Genomic DNA, 18,342 nt, shown 5'->3' with positions numbered 1-18,342 from the left:
AAGCACCAGAGTTATCAATATCAATGCAATTTGCTGACATATATGATAGAATATTAGATCATTGCATATATATATGCAAGCCTGAAGATGACGAGTGGGACCTCGTCGAAATGTCGCCAGAAATTTCCAAATCCTACACTGGAAGAAACCCGAATATATCAAGACCATCATACCTGTACCCGTGAAAATCTACGAAAACATATATATATACTGTATATCCTATAAAAAAGCTGACGTGACTTTAAAAACACCAAGTTGTCATTTTCCCATGTTGAAATCTTCTTGTCACATGTACTGAATTTATGATAGTTATTTCCTTGTGCCTGACTCACTTCTTGTGTTAATTTGTGTTAAAATTGTGTTCATTTGTATGCTGAAAGGTTTAAAGTAATCATTTTTGCCTCTTAATAATTTTCAAAACCCTCAAAATGAAAACAAAAGAATACTCTTCTATCCATATCTCCACTTGGCCTTATTGTTTGTATTTCTATATTGGTTTAGGCAGGCAGGATTCCCTTGGGTACCATTTAGAATAGAATAGAGCATAGCATAGCATAGCATAGCATAGCAGAGCAGAGCAGAGCAGAGCAGAACAGAACAGAACAGAACAGAATAGATTGTATTGGCCAAGTGTGATTGCACACACAAGGAATTTGTATTTGGTGTATTTGTTGGGGGTCAAGGGAAAGGGAGGGTTTTGTTTCTCTTTCTGCTCATGATCCCCGTGTACAATTGGTGGGCTACTGTGTGACACAGAACTCTGGACTCGATGGGCTTTGGCCCAATTCAATATGGCTCTTCTTATGTTCTTATGAGTGTTAATATATTCATGAACTGAGACAGCCACGTTAACAAAGTCAGCCAATGAATAGGCATAGCAACTAAGTCAGTCAAAGGGATCTAACCATTTCTGAGTCTGTGCAGAGAATCAAAACTGAAAACTTAAGCTTGAGGCTGGGCATGGCTCAGCCCACTCTGTACTCTCAGCTGTCTCTATGTTCACTCTCTGTCCACTCTTTACTCTTGCCCACTCTGTGCTTGTTTGCTCTGCTGAAATGAAACTAACTCTCATGCTTGCGTTTACTTGAAGAAATAATATTATTGTGTATATATTACTATGTTTTAAAAGAAGTTAATAAATCCAGCTGAATCAGCCATCTGTGTGTGCTTCTGGAAATTAATTATCTGCAACAGACTCTGATACAAATATTCTATTTTATTTTTTTTACAGGATTCTTACTGGATTAATTTGGAAATGGATGCGACATGTCTTTGCTCACTTTGACAAAAGATAGGATGCAAATATAATATACAAATTAAACATTAAAATATAAGTGTGCCAGCTAAAACTCTTATATATTGCAGTAAAATAAACTTGGGAAAGCTAAATTCACCAATTTATCACCATGAAACAGCTAGCAAGGTTTCAGACTAAACAAAATTCACAGGCTAAACAAAATTCAGGTGGGAAGATTCAAACCTTGGAAACAATGGATAGACAGTGGACAGACTCCCAATCTATTTCATGCAGGAGAAAGCAAATTTATAAACAGATGCAATAGTTTGTTCCAGCTCACTTTTTGTTCTGCTTGGGCCTACTCGGATCAGAACACCCACTCACAGAAAATTCAAACCAAAACACATCTATATTTAAGAATGATTTGTACAAAACAAGATCAAGGTTTTAGTCCATTTTGGCAACATCCCTGGACATATTGTCTAATAGATAAGGAGCAGCTGCGGCTGGGAGCCAAATCCAATTTAGACATTCTTCAGTGTTTTGATGTTTTTTAAACGTATACACACATATCTTCATATTTTCCTCGGACAGCTGCATCTCTGCACAATGAATTTAAAGGGATAACAGCAGTTTGCATTTCTGGAACCCCGGATTAGGACCTCTACCATTACAAACATTGAATCTCCACGCCTCTTTACCCATAAATCCTCACTTGTATACTGTGTGGGGGTGGTTAACTGTTTCCTAGAGATATTCAATGTCTAGACTTTCTTCCATAGATATATTCACCTTCTAGAACTTTTCCCATAAAGATATTTCTGTCTGCTTCGTGACCTTCTTATCCTGGCATCTAATAGTGGCTCCTGGTCCACAATGTCCCCCTCCTCCTTTAAGTCAGACATTACCACAATTGGGGTTACTTCACTGATGTGCCTATCGTCCCCTGTCCAATTGTCTTTCCTTATCTCATATATCATATATTTTCTCTCCATTCCTTCTACTTCTCTTCTTTCTTACTCTCTATCTTTATATATATTACTTAATGTCTATTCTCTTTCATATGTATTGTATATTGGACAAAGAATAAATAAAATAAATAAATAAATAAAAAATCTCTGGTGGTTCTCCAGGTTTCTCACATTCCAATTCTCCCTTGCTCTCACTCTCTGACTCAGCTGTCAAAACACCAGCCTAGGGTACCAACATGGACCCGGTTTATCGTCCTCAGAATCTGTGACTAACTGAGCTAGTCATGGACCACTCACAACACTTTTAACCTGTTTTTTATAGTTTTGTTGAGTTGTGAGTGTAAACTGCTTCACAATTGGAAAGAAGTCCTAAAGTCAATGATGGGCTACCAAATTTTTTACTACCACACTGTGGGCGTGGTTTATGTATTTTCTTTCATTGCAAATTGGGTGCTCTGGGGTGGAGCTCCATTTTCGCTACCCCACTGTATCCCACCACCACCACCGCCACCCCGTCCAGGCAGTAGCCCATCCCTTCTTACAGTCAACACCTTTTGTAAAGTAAGTCAGCAAATAAAGGAAGCCAGACTTCCAAGCCAAGGCAGCATCCATGGGCCAGCAATCCACAATCCAAGCCAAACCCTGAGGGACAACTCACATATTATCCTGCCATCTGGAAGAAGATAAAGAAGCATAGGCAACCACACAAACATGCAGAAGAACAGTTTTGATCTATGGGCTGTCAGACTTTTGAATGGGAAATAACTTTGCAACCCGGGCAGGCTTGATGTGCAATAAATTCACACAGAGCAGTAGGATTGTGTGTTTGTTAGTAGGATTCACAGGATCGGGGATTTTTTTGTCTTGAGTTGTATTGGGTTGGGGGGTGCACGTGCACGAAAGGAGGTTCAGTCAATCTCATTGTGCACATGTTGTATTCTGACAATAAAGGTTGGGATTGAATTGAATGTTTAATTTCTCTTAGGAGAGGTGTCGTTCCAAAGGTGACTTTTCAGGAGGCAAATGGACTTTCGTGTTTTTCTTGGGGGCGTGAAGAAAAGCTTTTTTCTTCTTCTGCTGGTTGGTTTGGTTTGGATGGATTTTTTTTTCAAGAGCTGGGCAAGAGCTCGCCCTGATCTCCTTGCACAACTTGCCCAAAACACTCCACTGCGGATCTGATGGGGAAGGGAGAGAGAGAGAGAGAGAGAAACCGAGCGGCGGTCCACGCGTTGCAAGAAGAGATAGAGCGCGCATCCCGATTAGTTTCGTTCGTTCGTTCTTTCCTTCCTTCGTTCATTCAAAAATCGCGAAGGGGAAGTTCCCGAGGGCTAAGGAGCGGGTGGGGGAAACGGTGGGAATTCCGACGGAAATTCTCGGATTTGGGACCGCGTGAGGCTTCCTTGGCGACGAAGGGAAAGGCTGCTTTCCCCGCCCTTTCTGCCGCACGCAGCGCCTCCGCAGTCTCGGCGTTTTCTCCGTCCGACTTCTGCGCGCGTGGCCTCGGCGTCCTTCGTTTCTGCGCTGCTTCCAACCTTCCCTCCCTCCCTCCCTCTCCCTCCCTCTCTCCTTTTTTCCTTTTAGTTATTAAAAATGCATCAAAGCTAACAGGGTTCCCGGGCGATTCTTAAGAAGGGAGAAAGCTTCCTTTCTTCAGGCTGCAAATACTGGTATGGGTTGTTTCTTGCTTTCTTGTTTATTTTATTTATTTATTTTTCTCCTTCGCCCGCCCGGCAAGGAATGATAAAACAGCTGCGGGTACTGGGCAGAGATGCTTTTTTAAAAATTCTTTCTCTATATATATACGCCTCGCTCGGCTTAAGAAAGAACTGAAGGGCCAAAACGCCGGCGAAGCTCAGAGACGCGTAAAAGCGTCCGAAGCGTTTTTGCGCCGAGAGATCTCCATCCTCGCATCTCCCCCGTAACTTAACGGCGACCCCGGCTTTTCAATGCGAGAGCCTATTTCAGACTTGGGGAGGGGCGGGAGGCGGAGGGCTGCTTATCTGCGTCGTTTTGGAAGGTGAAGGGCGGAATGATGCCGGGGAGGTCTTTTCCGAAATTTCCCCAAATGGAAAAGCGTTGAAATGACTTAACCGTCTGAGGAGCAGGAAGAACTCGCTAAATGGGAAAGGGGAGGAAATAATCCTCCTTCATCCCCAATCCAGCGGGTTGATCATTTAAAAATATTCCTGGCACTGCCGCACTGCAGAAGTGACAGTGTGGTTGTTTCCCGGGCTGGGTTTAAGCAGCAGCAGAAGTGCACCTGAGTAGCGCTTTCTGTTGGAGATGGGGGTGGGCAGGCAGCCAGCAATCTTGAATTCTAAGGCGGGAGGTTGTGGCCAGGCTTGTATTTGCTCTTGTAAAAAGGAGGCAGTAGAGCCATGGGAATTTTTGTCCCTATCAATGACCAAATCTCTGAAACTGGACTGACTGCAGAAGGGAGTTTACTATAGCAGGGTGGAGCTATAGGTCAGTGAAGAAACCCAGTTCTCAAAGTTCTCAAACCACTGAACTCTTGGCAGCCAGTCCAGCTAGCAAAGGAGTTTGCAGCAGCATCTATTTCCCTTTGGAAACACTAAGGTGAGTACCTCTTCCATGCAGGACCTCTACAATTTTTATCTTTGGCTCGGATCCTCCCTGTGCTGCTTTGACCTAAATCTGGCTGATTTATATCTGTGCATAAAGTTGTCTGCACAATTTCACGGAATACAAATTCTTCCAAGTCACATTAAATCAATTGCATCAATAAAGAGAAAGTTTTTAAAAAGTATGAATACGTGTGAGGCCCAATTTTGCCCTGTAATAATAAGCCAGCTTTTTTCCCTTGTTGTCTTTCCAATCTCTGTTTGTGCATCCAGCCAGATAAAGAGCCTTATGGAACTCAAAAACTTGTTGACTTCTTTCTGCCTATTTATTTATTAGTTTGTTTGCCTGCCTGCCTGCCTGCCTGCTTGCCTGCTTGCTTACTTGTTTATCTTTCTCTTTTTTTAAAAGTTATTTTTCTCCACAAATTCCAAGTTTACAACAAAACACCTTAAATATATCAATAAGATACACATACATTTTCAATATTTCATAAACAAATATCTTATTTTGCACTTTTTTCAACTCCTATTCTTCAGTCTGACTCAACACTCCCCACTCTCAAGCTTCATCGCCTCTTCCTACTTTCTTACTATTCTCTCCCCTTCTCCTTCCCTCCATTCCGCGAAGTAGAGATGCGGAAGTAAATATACTATTTTTGGCTATGAACAGTATCACAAGCCTTCCCTTAGCACTTTAAACCCCTAAATTGCAATTTCCCATTCCCTTAGCAACCATTTAGATTATTACTCACCCTGTTTATTTATTAAAGTTTATTTAAAAAAATATTTATTAAAGGCAAACAAAAGTTTGGCAATGACATATGATGTCATCGGTTGGAAAAAAACGTGGTAGAGGGAAAAAAACCATGAAGTATTTTTAATTAATATTTTTGAAAAACCATGGTATAGACTTTTCACGAAGTTTGAACCCGCAAAAATCGAGGGAACACTGTATATTCTACTTCTTTCCATTCCTTTCCCTCCCCTTCTACTTCCTCTTCCTCCCTCTGATACGTTCCCTGAGTGTCTTTCATCCTCACTCAACTTATATTTGGAGGACTGATATTATGTTTGTTTGTTTGATTGATTGATTGGACTTATATGCCACCCCTCTCCAAGGACTCAGGACAGCTTACAATATATAAAAGTACAAAATACAAAAACAAATTCAAACACAAGTCCAATATTAATAATTTGAAAACCCAATTAATAATCTAAAAATATATTTAAAACCATACACTCACACTCACATACTCATTAATTCAATTTTTATTCTTGAAAAATTGCTATGGCTTCATTTTACTAGCTAATTATTTCTTGTGCCGCTTAATCCTAGGCCTTATTGCTTCCTCACTTCCTGGTATCATTACTCATCTTTGTTTTCTTTTTCCCAATGTACAACAAATTCCAAATGCTCAATGAATAATCCACGTTGTATTTTTCAGCTTATTTTAAAAACTCAAGATAATAGTTCTTGTTCTTGTTCACTTTTACATCAGTAATCCTAAAATTCCTTCCATTATGTTTACAAAGTGTTCTCATCGTATATCAAACATATATAAAGAAATGATAATTTTAGAATTTATACTTTCTTCTGATAATTCATTTAATACAACCAGTTTTACATCAACCTAATAAAGAGTACAGTTCAATAATCACATTGTTTATTCAGTCTTAACCTATACCCCCTACTTTAAAATATTAAAAAATGAAAGAGATGATGAGAGAAATATACTTCCTCTACCTTCAGCCTGTATTCTCTGTAGTTTTTCCATTCTCCTTTTCTTAAGCTCTTTTTTTCTTACTTTTACTTTTATAACCTCAGCTTCTTTCCCTCCAAATTTTTTTCCTCTTTTTAAAGTTTATTTGCCTAATTCTATCTTTCCCTCTCCTTAATCTCAGCTCTATATTTCCCCTTCTATTTTAAATTGTTTCTTCCAATACCAATATTTTTCCATCTCTTTTTCTTACTGCAAAATCCAGTGTAAACATCATACATTTCATCATGCTCATCAATTTGTCCATTCAGAATGCCTTTTTTTCTGCCACTGCAAGTCCAAGTATATTCATCAGTCTGATTGCTCTTTTCTAATTTGTTCTTTTCTTCCCTGTCTTCTTCCTCATTAATCTCATCATTATTGTCATTATTTTTCTCTAGTTTCTCATTTATTATCATTGTTGCCCTCTAGATCTTTTTCCTTTTCTTTGTCTATTCCAAGTCGCAAAAAGCTTCTTTTCAGATCCTCTCAAACACCTTTTATAACTAAACAAGTCTCTTTCAAAATTGCCATCAATTCTTCATAGTCATTTGTCTCCATATCCTCGGTATCAAGATTCACCATTTTTGCAACTGATACAACTGCTAACAATTGTTTCACAGCCTTTTCAGTTGTCTTCTTTCAAAAGAAATGCTACCTGTTACAGCACTTAGATTGTTCAAGCTTCAAATCCCTCTAATCTTTCAATATTAAAATTGAGTAGATCCAGATTGTCTTTTAATACAATAATAAATTAGTCATAGTTCTGTATTTTGCAAATATCAAAGAAGTTTTTCTTATTCAAAGCCAACAAAGCTGTCAAGAAGTACATTAAAATATTAAGTCCTCCAACCAGTAGATGTCACTCAGTGCTCTCCAAATTTGTTTCCCTATTCCAATGTCCATATATATTTTTAAACAATTCTGTATAAAAAGTATCCTTATTTCATCTTCTTTTCAAAGTTTTTAAATACCCAGCACGGATTTAGCAAAGTTCTGAGTCCCTAAAAGATGGGCATAGATTTCAATTCTATTTTCTTTTTTTTATTTTCTCTATAGTTCCCAGTTGGCTAGATAGCCGCTTTCCAAATTTTCTATCCTTTGGTTCCCCTTTAAATGTTTCCAAACAGTTCTTTTTAGGCTTCTATTGGCAATAAACACTCACCAGCTCTCTATTTTCTTTCCTCTCCAGTACATAAGCTTATATATTCCTTCCCAGGTGACTTCACTATTCAAGTAAACAATTCTTCTGTTTGTGGCTGCTGCAGCTAGGAGGACAAGGAGTAGTTTCCCAGCTGCCACTGGTTGGGAGCTCTTGTTGACTGGGGGGGGGAGTTGCCACCCCTCCCAAGAAATCCAATGGTGGCTCCCTTCTTCATCACCCCTCCAAGTGGTTCCGACCTGGTTCCGGACAAACTAGGTCCCCTAAACCTCTTATTCAGAGTTCAAACTACTGGATGAGTTTGTGACAGTGGAATGGTCCTTTCAATTATGGGAAAACAGTCTTTTAAAAAAAACAGCTATACAGTGTTCCCTCGATTTTCGAGGGTTCGAACTTTGCGAAAAGTCTATACCACGGTTTTTCAAAAATATTAATTAAAAAATACTTCGCGGGTTTTTTCCCTATACCACGGTTTTTCCCACCCGATGATGTCATATGTCATTGCCAAACTTTCATCTGCTTTTAATAAATATCTTTTTAAATAAACTTTAATAAATAAACATGTTGATGTTGAGCGTCTAAATAGTTGCTAAGGGAATGGAAAATTGCAATTTAGGGGTTTAAAGTGTTAAGGGAAGGTTTGTGATACTGTTCAAAGCCAAAAATAGTGTATTTACTTCCACATCTCTACTTCGCGGAAATTCGACTTTCGCGGGCGGTCTCGGAACGCATCCCCCGTGAAAAGCGAAGGAACACTGTATTGCATTGTTTGTCCTGAACTAGCAATGGATTTGTTTTGCCTTTCTAAGTTGTTCTTGACTTATCTCCATTCACTTATAGGTGGTTCAATATTAGGATTGTCAAAAGTGACTTGCAACCTGTTATTCCCATTTACTATTGCATCATTGCTGCAATCATGTGACTATAATTTGATCCCTTCGCAACTGGCTTGAATTTATGACTGGTTGCAGCATTCTGCAGTTACATTATCATGATTTGTGATCTTTATGATTGATTGATTGATACTTCTTATTTCTAAACTGCCCATCTGTCTTTTTTACTGTTTCCCTTCAAAAATAATCCTTTGGGAAAACTGGATTTGCTTAATGACCATGTGATTTGCTTGTGTTTGTTAAGCAAATGAACAAATGAATCAAGCAATCAGTGTGTGTGTGTGTGTGCGCGCGCGCACACGCATTGTGTGTTTGTGTGTGTGTATAGTATAATTTATTTATTCATTATTTAGATTTGTATGCCGCCCCTCTTCGCAGACTAATTTGCAGGATTCATTTTCTTTCAGATGTAGAAAGATAAGGAATAAAAGGAATAAAATTCACAAGGCAAAAAGAAAACAACAGCCCAGTACTTCTATATATCCTTATCAGCAGAGAAAATGACTGCAAATTACCCAAAAAAAGTATTTTGAAAACAACCTACATTGACCAGGTATTCCCTAACCAATGCAACCCCAAAACAAGAATTGTGAAATTGTGTAATTATTTATATTTGTATTTCTTTGCCCGGGTGTATGGGGTGCTCAGGGGGAGGTAACACATCTGGTGTAGGGGCATGTCATGTCCTTTTATGGGAGTTCATTTAGGGCAGCTTTTAGGGCAGCTGGTTCACCTTTGGTCCCCACCTGTCACTCAGTTCTCACCTGTGGCTCCTAGTAGCTGTAACATCTCCAGTGGCCACACCCCAGGCAACAGCTTTGACAGGCTGGCAAAACCAGGCTGAGAGTAGCCTTCGGTAGGAACTTTTCTATCCTGAGCATGTGAAGACAGACAGCGGACTGTGTGGCTGAAACCTACTAGAATAGGTCAATGGTCATGAAGGCGGTCTCTGCAAGTGATGGTACACTAAGATTATGGCAAGACATGAAAGACACCGTGGTCAACCGCTAGGAGAAAGGAAACTCTGACTGCAAATCTCCATTGCCTTGTGGCTATATCCCTCATTGGAAAAGGCTTCAGAAGTAAACTTTGAGTCCCGGAAGCAATTCGTGACTGTGTACAGCCACATTCTGATAACTCCTGCAATGTAGCTGGAACCAATCATATTGGCCTTTGCCATTCCATTGGATTTTTCAGAGACGTGGAGAGGGGGGAACTTCTGCTTAGGTCCTCCAGACTAACCTACCTAGGCTTCATGCTCTGGGGAGTCCAGAGCATGATACCATGGTCCAGCAGTCCCCAAACTACGGGCCGCGGGCCGCATGCAGCCTGCTGAGGCCATTTATCTGGCCCGCGGGTGAGTGACAGGAGCACAGGATGCATCCTTTTTCAAGGCCGTGCAAAGGAGCAGGGTTTTGGGGTTGGGGAGAAACAAGGAAAGTGCGGAGGCCAGCAAAGTTTTTTCTTGTTTTGAAGCCCACCAGAGGGGGGGCAGGGGGCCACAACCAGGAGGTTCGGCACTTGCCCATCTGCAGCGAGTGGGGGCGGCCGCGGCTCCTTTTCCTTCTCCCACCATCTGTGTCTACCGCCAGCGCCTCCCGCCAAGCCAGTGACCGGCGCCACAGGTTCCTCGGGTGGGAGCTGCCACTTCCCTCCAGGCATCCCAGCCAGGCGACCATAGAAAGTGCAGAGATTATTGCCACCGCCTCTGCCTCCACTCAGGGAACCACTGTGGTCGCCGTGCCTTTTCCTCTTGCTCAGCTTGACCACGGTAGCTCCCTGAGTGGAGACTTTCACTCTCCCCCCCCGGCACATGGTGGGCTGGCAGTGGGAGCATTCGTCCCGGTGCCACCAATGGAGCGACTGAGTGCACTCTTCTTCCTCTGGCACCGCCTCAGAAGCAGGTGAGAGAGGCAGCGCAGGTGCCCACCACTGATGAAGAGAGAGAGAGAAGAAAGGAAGAGAAAGAGAACAAGAGAGGGAGAAAAAGCGAGAGAGCAACAGACAGAGCAAGAGAGAAAGAAAGAGGAAAGAGGAAGTGAGAAAAAGAGAGACAGCAAGAGAGAGAGAGAACAAGGAAGAGAAAGAAAGAGCAAGAGAGAAAAAACAAAAGAGCAAAAGATGGGGAGAGAGAGAGAGAGAAAAAAAAATTTTTGCTAATTTTTTTTGGCTAAGCTTTTTTTTTAAAATTCTCTCAACATACATTCAAACAATACAGTGTACCATCTAATTTTCCATGAACAAAATGTGGTATTTTGTTAGTAACTAATATCAACCGTCCAAAAAATTGCAAAAGTTTTTTTTTCTAATGTTGTCATCCAAGTACATATTTTTCTTTTAATTAAATTCCCTCCTTAATATTCCTTCAAAAAGTACACCAATTATATTTCTAACTTATTAATCATTATGCCAAAGTGCTTCCTTCTTTCTTTAACATTTTTCTATAAAACAAGAAAACCTTGTATAGCCAATCAGATGTTAACAAAAGAAAATTAAAAACAAAACATAAACATATATGAATTTCAGACTTCTCTCCCCCCCCTCTAAATAGTACGTTCCCAATTTTGTTTTTTACTTTAAAATAAGGTATGTGCAGTGTGCATAGGGATTTGTTCATAGTTTTTTATATAGTCTGGTCCTCTGAACTGGCCCCCTGTGTAAAAAGTTTGGGGACCCCTGTCATGGTCTTTCAAGACCGAAGGATATCAATGAATTTCTTTGCCTGATTATTTTTTCTAGTAAAAAGACGTCAGTCATTGTATAAAGAGGCATAACCTCTTTATATTGTATACTTTTGCAGAAGGCAGACTGTAGAAAAATTTGTAAAGAAGTTTCTTTCATCATAACTTTTTGATACATTATTCAAGATTTGCTATGCTTTCATTCAATTTAAAATGTTTTCATCAACTACTAGGATGGAGGTCATTTGTTGAACTTTTTTTGTTTATTTATTTATTTATTTAATTTGTATGCCCTCCCTCTCCGTAGACTCGGGGCGGCTCACAGCATTATAGATTGTTGGGATAGAATGTGCAGTCAATTGGTAGCAGGTTGATTAATGGATATATGGATAGAGACAGGCAGGCAGGCAGACAAACAAACAGAAAGGCACTAAATATGTGAAAATACATCCAAGGTGTTGCCTATTCTCTGTAACATATAAGTATCACTCAAAACAGGATTATTGAGTTCTTTTAAGTTTAAACCATTTTGGCCTCTGGGATAGCAATGTTCAGGCCCTGCTTTTCTACTTGCTCCAAGGCATTAATGGGGTTGTAAAATCTTCATTTGTCTTAGATCTTGTTTAAGGCGTCTTAGTTCTAAACTTTCTAGGCCCAGGATTGAAAGTCTAGTCTCATAGGGTATTCTATTTTGAGTGGAGGAATGAAGGGCTCTTCTGGTGAAGTATCTTTGGATATTTTCAAGGGTGTTAATGTCTGAGATGCGATATGGGTTCCAAACAGATGAGCTGTATTCTAGGATGGGTCTGGCAAAAGTTTTGTAAGCTCTGGTAAGTAGTGTGAGATTGCCAGAGCAGAGGCTACATAGGATTAGGTTTACAACTCTTGAAGCCTTCTTGGCTATATTATTTTGAAGAAAAACAGTATAGAAATTCAATAATATCTATTCACATAATTCTCTCTATATACATTGTCCAGTTGTACTGATCTTACAACCAGGCAATGTTGTAAAACAAGTACATTAGCCGCCCTGAGTCCTTTGGGATTGAGCGCCATAGAAGTCGAATTAACTAAATGTACATAGAGAACAGCTAAGATAATGTTAATTAGCTGGTAGCTTTACTATTGCAATGTTCCATCCATAAGACAATTGATGTTGGTTTGGATTTTAAAAACACATGCTGCTTAAGAATATTAGAATCATTTCTTTGAATTACATCTACATTTTTTTATCAAAGGTTATCTAAATTTGACATTAATTTTGAACCACATAGAATATTCAGTTCTAACAAAGTATTTAACAGTTTGCTCTTTGGATACTCTTAATATTGAAAAAGTATAAATAAAAAAATGCACATACACAGTCCAGATTGTTGTACCATGTAATAATTTTGTTTATATTGACTAGCAGGAATATTTCAGAGATAATAGCTGGGGATGCTAAAATTGAGACCATCTGCAAACAAAGTAGGTTTTCTACATTTAAGCTAACAGTAACAGTTATTTTGTCATAGGGAGCAAGTCCTGTTTCTTTATCTCTATAAACTGAACCAATCTTAGATATGCTAAGCATCAAATGAGCTAGAAAAACCAGTTTTTGATGGAAGGTGAAGCTGTTTTTCAGGTTTTCCCTTATGTGTTGCTCCAAGAAAAATATTTTTGAGGAATGTTAGAAGTGGGGTAGTGAAATGAGGTGAGGGCTTCAGTTTCACAATAGTTTAAAATAATTGGATAGGTACAAGTGTTTTTGCCTGAAAATAATAAATTACATACATAACATAAATATCAGGTGGGTCTTTGGTGTTTGTGGTAGTCTTTGGTGTTTGTGGTAGTCTAAAATCTCTGAAAGAAATAATCAACCAAAGAAGGCTTCGGAGTAAGGAAACAAGGTTTATTTGGGCGCAGCAATCTGTCGACTGCCCAAGCGGTTGGCCAAGCACGGTGTCATCCCTTTCGGGATGTACACATACAGAAGCGAAATGCAGGTTTATATATCTTATCACATTTTCCCAATATGTGTCCTACTCTTTCCAACTTCTTCCTATCTACCCCTCCCTTATCTTACTTTCTAGCTGCTTAACCACAAGTCTCAACAGAGGTACAGGTTTCCTGATACAAGGGTTGCTTAAAATAACTGACAAAAGTATGGTTTACCAATTCATGCTTTCTTAACTTTAAAATTTTTAGAAATTTCTTCTTTCAGTCTGGGCTTCTTTCAGTTCTAGGCTTTCTAGGCCCAGGATTATTAGTCTATTTTCGTAGGATATTCTGTTGCGAGTGGAGGAGTGAAGGGCTCTTCTGGTGAAATATCTTTGGACATTTTCAAGAGTGTTGATGTCTGAGATGTGGTATGGGTTCCAGACAGATGAGCAGTAGTCTAGGATAGTTTCAATAAACTTCCTTTATTTTAGTCAGGAAGTCAATTGGACTTTCAGTAGGTCCCTAAATCAAATGACTAACTTTTCTAACGTTCCTTCCATAGGGCCTGCTTGTTTCATTCCTACCATAAAGGCATCTCTCATTCTTTTCATCTTTTATATATCCTTTGGCACATTATGTTCCCATATGGGACAGACTTCAGGCACCAGCTCACTAGGTGGGTCCCCATTAGGATTGTCCTTTTCCCACTTTTGCCAGGTTGCCTCCTTAATCAATTTACTCTGCTTATTTCATCATAGCCTCATTCTGTTTATTTGTTTCCTGCAGCAGGGCTATCCAAACTTCTTCTAGACCTCAGCTTTCATATTCTTGTGCTTTCTTCAAAAGGGCATCTAGACTCAAGGCTCCCTAATTCATCTTCTGCAATTTAGAGTAGGTGTCAAGGCTAGAATTTACCACAAACTGAACCTTTACATTTCCTTCGTGTTCTTCCGCATCTGGGTCTATATTTCCATATTTGTGGAAAGCTTCTTTAAGTCTCTTTATGGGGCTTTTATCTTTGTCTTGAGTAGTTTGATGAGCTCTTTTGATATTACGGGGTTTAGGAACAGCTATCTTTATTCCTGCAATTAAACATTCTCTCATTTGAACCATTCTTTTCCTATCTGCTGCTATATTGTTTCCCCAGCCAGGGTTACCCTCAGGGACCATGTCCCCACCCCTCTCAGTTGTTGCTGGTAGTTGTTCTTATACGTTTTTCTCAGGCCGCTTAATAAATCATATTATTTATTTATTTATTTATTTATTCATTCATTCATTTATTAGATTTGTATGCCGCCCCTCTCTGAAGACTCGGGGCGGCTAACAACAATAAAGAAGACAATGTAACAAATATAATATTAAAAAATAATCTTAAAAAACCCAATTTAAGAGACCAATCATACAAACAAGCATATTATATATATATAATATGTATATTTAAGTGAATAGGGTCTTTAAAATTACAGTGATACCTTGTCTTATGAACTTAATTGGTTCCGGGACGAGGTTCGTAAGGTGAAAAGTTTGTAAGATGAAACAATGTTTCCTATAGGAATCAATGGAAAAGCGATTAATGCGTGCAAGCCCAAAATTCACCCCTTTTGCCAGCCGAAGCACCCGTTTTTGCGCTGCTGGGATACCCCTGAGGCTCCCCTCCATGGGAAACCCCACCTCCGGACTTCCGTATTTTTGCGAAGCTGCAGGGGAATCCCAGCATTGCAAAAACGGGTGCTTCGCTGGCAACAGAAATCCGGAGGTGGGGTTTCCCAGCGAGGGAAGCCTCCGCAAAATCACAGCATCGCAAAAACACCAAAGTCCTTGAAACCCCACCTCTGGACTTTGGTGTTTTTGCAATGCTGTGATTTGACAATTCTGGGAATACGTTTATAAGTTATTTACCAAGGTTTGTGCACAAAAATTTTCTCGAGGGAATTTTCTCTCATTTCTTTCTGTTCTCCTTTCCTGTCGGGAGCAGACAATCGAATCCGGATCCCACTTCTAACACCAGTTTGTTCGCTGAAAATCTCTGAAAGAAATAATCAACCCACACTCAGTAAAAGACCTTGGAATACTAATATCAAACGACCTAAGTGCTAAAGCCCACTGCAACAATATCGCCAAAAAGGCTTCCAGAGTTGTTAACCTGATCCTACGTAGCTTCTGCTCTGGCAATCTCACACTACTGACTAGAGCCTACAAAACCTATGCCAGACCCATTCTCAAATACAGCTCATCTGTCTGGAACCCATACCACATCTCAGACATCAACACTCTCGAAAATGTCCAAAGATATTTCACCAGAAGAGAGCCCTTCACTCCTCCACTCGAAATAGAATACCCTACGAAAATAGACTATCTATCCTGGGTCTTGAAAGCTTAGAACTGCGGCGCCTAAAACAAGATTTAAGTATTGCCCACAAGTCCCAAGGGGACTGCCGCTCAGACACTATACTTTTCCGCCCACACTGAAAAAAAATTAGAGGGAACATTGCTCGGGGCAGTTCACAACAATAATACAATATACAGAGTGTTAGTACAGGGTACATGGTTGTTAGGGATTGCCATTGTAAACTGCATATTGTACACTTGTACCAAACTTGTACTGTCACTTTAAATATTACAGTTGCTACTGTAAAACTGTACTGTCACTTAAAGAGTTAATGTGCACTTAAAGAGTTAACTTGTACTTGAAGAGTTAATATTCAAGGCTGTTTCATCACTTCCTCATTGAAGCTATAAAAGCTCATTATTCTGCTCGGTCATTTCCTTTTTCACTTTGCCTGAGAGAGGGGGAGTTGTGTTTAAGCGTCGTGCTTGTATAAGCTTCGTGCTTATTATCTATATTATATTTTGCTTTGTGCTTCTATCTTGTAATTGCTCAGTGCTTATTATTCTGTATTTGCTTCGTGCTTATTCCAGATTGTTTATATTTTGTTTATATGTAAATAATACTTATTTAACTAAGTCTGTGTCTTGGCTTTATCACACATCCACGCTCTGCTAAAATTCTCTGCTCGGTGTTGTCGAAGGTTTCATAGCCTAACCGAGACAAGCCAACACAGAGTACAAATCCAATATTATATAAAAAGCTAAATTTAAAACCCATAAATATTAATAATAACTGATACTGCACAATCACACAATTCTCATGTCTTACAGTCAGAAAAAAGGTGGGGGGGCTGCCACAGAGAAGGCTCTTCCCCTGGGTCCCGCCAAACGGCATTGTTTAGTCGCCGGGACCTGGAGAAGGCTAACTCTGTGGGACCTGATTGGCCGCTGGGATTCATGTGGCAGAAGGCGGTCCCGCAGGTATTCTGGTCTGATGCCCTGTAAGGCTTTATAGGTCATTACCAACACCTTGAATTGTGCCCGGAAACTGATCGGCAACCAATGCTCCCCCCCCCCTTTGCTAAACCAGTTGTGGGTGTGGCCAGCATATGAAGCTGGGCCTGCTTTATCCTTACATCAGTGATGTTTCTTCTGGCCTAAATTGCAGCAGTAGCTTGCATCGTGCAAACCACCGAGGGAAGGAGAGGCTCAGGATCAGTATCTCTGGATGCTTCCAGTTATTCTTTCACCAAATATTGCTGGGAGGAAAAAGATTATAGGGGTTTCAAAATCAGTGATGGTACAGGACAGATGCTGTTTTATGGCACAGCCATTCCCACAATAGAAAAGAATGGCTGTACCACATAGTTGAGATTTCAAGATAGAGATTTCTATCCACTTCCTGCCTTGATGTATGTATGTATGTATGCATGCATGCATGCATGCATTTATTTATTTAATTATTTAATTATTTACTTATTTACTTACTTACTTACTTACTTACTTACTTACTTACTTACTTACTTACTTACTTACTTACTTACTTACTTACTTTATTTATTTATTTATTTATTTATTTATTAGTTGGACTTGTATGCCGCCCCTCTCCGAAGACTCGGGGCGGCTCACAACAAGTAAAACAGTCACAACAATCCAATTAATTAAAATATTTAACGATTTAAGAAAAACCCCATGTAATAGCAAACACACACACAAGCATACCATGTATAAATTAACGTGCCCAGGGGAGATGTTTAGTTTCCCCATTACTTACTTACTTACTTACTTACTTACTTACTTACTTACTTACTTACTTACTTACTTACTTACTTACTTACTTAGGAGAGGGGTGAGTATGCATTATGGTGAGTCTGTTCATTTAAGGCAGCTCTGTTATATTGGCAATACATCAGGTGAAGGATATTTCTTCGTTTAGAACACTGAAAACCAGATAATCAGTTTTCTTTTTTTTCACCATGGCTCTTACACTGTCTGTTTTCTCTTAGGTTTCCTAACATTTGAGCCAACAATGGATCTGAAGAAAATTAAGGATTACATTTGCTGGCTGCATTTTCAGTATCTCCTGGTCACCTGTAGTTATGTGCTGGAGCCTTGGGAACGATCCATGTTCGATACTATCCTAATTACTGTTGTTGCTATGGTGGTGTACACCGCCTACGTTTTCATCCCCATCCATGTTTCCCTGGCTTTTGATTTTTTCTCCAAAGTCTTTGGAAGCTAAACCGAAAACAAATTTGATCTTCTAGAACTTTGCCTTCTCTGGAAATGCTCTTCCTATTATATTATACTATTATTACACACTATTATTACACACTATTATATTCAGCTCTGCCTAGATTTCTTTTGGATGTGATTCTGCATTTGGATATGAAGTGTCCCCTCCTCTTGAATAAAAAGCTATGTCATAGGAATGCATGTTTGCAGAACTTCCAGTCTAACCAGTCCCTGGAATTAGCTTCATGAACTGAATTCACACTTGACAGATTTGCAATCAAAGGCAAACATTTGCACTTTGAACCCCTCCCCCACTAGAAGAAACAATTTTGGCTATAATATAGATCTGGAAAAATGGGAAAGAATTTGGAAAGCAAGTCGAATAAAGCATACAAGGAAAACCAATACCAGATGTTCTATAAGTGGCATCTTCCACCAGCAAGAATAGCTAAGATGTTTCCAAACATGAAACTGAATTGTTGGAAATGTAAGAAAGCATATGGATCCTATTATTATCTATGATGAACATGCCTGGATGCTAAAAAATATTGGGCTAAATTTTTAAAAATGTTTGGA

General features: G+C 39.5%; 1 protein-coding gene across 1 annotated transcript; it reads left to right on the top strand.

The window, feature by feature from the left end:
• The first annotated feature begins 9,101 nt into the window (after positions 1 to 9,101).
• Positions 9,102 to 17,793, top strand: SPTSSB (serine palmitoyltransferase small subunit B). The gene is made up of 2 exons (XM_070754135.1): positions 9,102 to 9,155; positions 17,538 to 17,793. The coding sequence occupies exon 2, from the start codon at positions 17,561 to 17,563 to the stop codon at positions 17,771 to 17,773; it is 213 nt and encodes a 70-aa protein (XP_070610236.1). The 5' UTR covers positions 9,102 to 9,155; positions 17,538 to 17,560; the 3' UTR covers positions 17,774 to 17,793.
• The last annotated feature ends 549 nt before the right edge of the window (positions 17,794 to 18,342 follow it).

Source organism: Erythrolamprus reginae, chromosome 5 (assembly GCF_031021105.1).
Source record: "Erythrolamprus reginae isolate rEryReg1 chromosome 5, rEryReg1.hap1, whole genome shotgun sequence".
NCBI lineage: Eukaryota > Metazoa > Chordata > Lepidosauria > Squamata > Dipsadidae > Erythrolamprus > Erythrolamprus reginae.
This window is presented reverse-complemented; position numbering and strand designations above follow the sequence as displayed.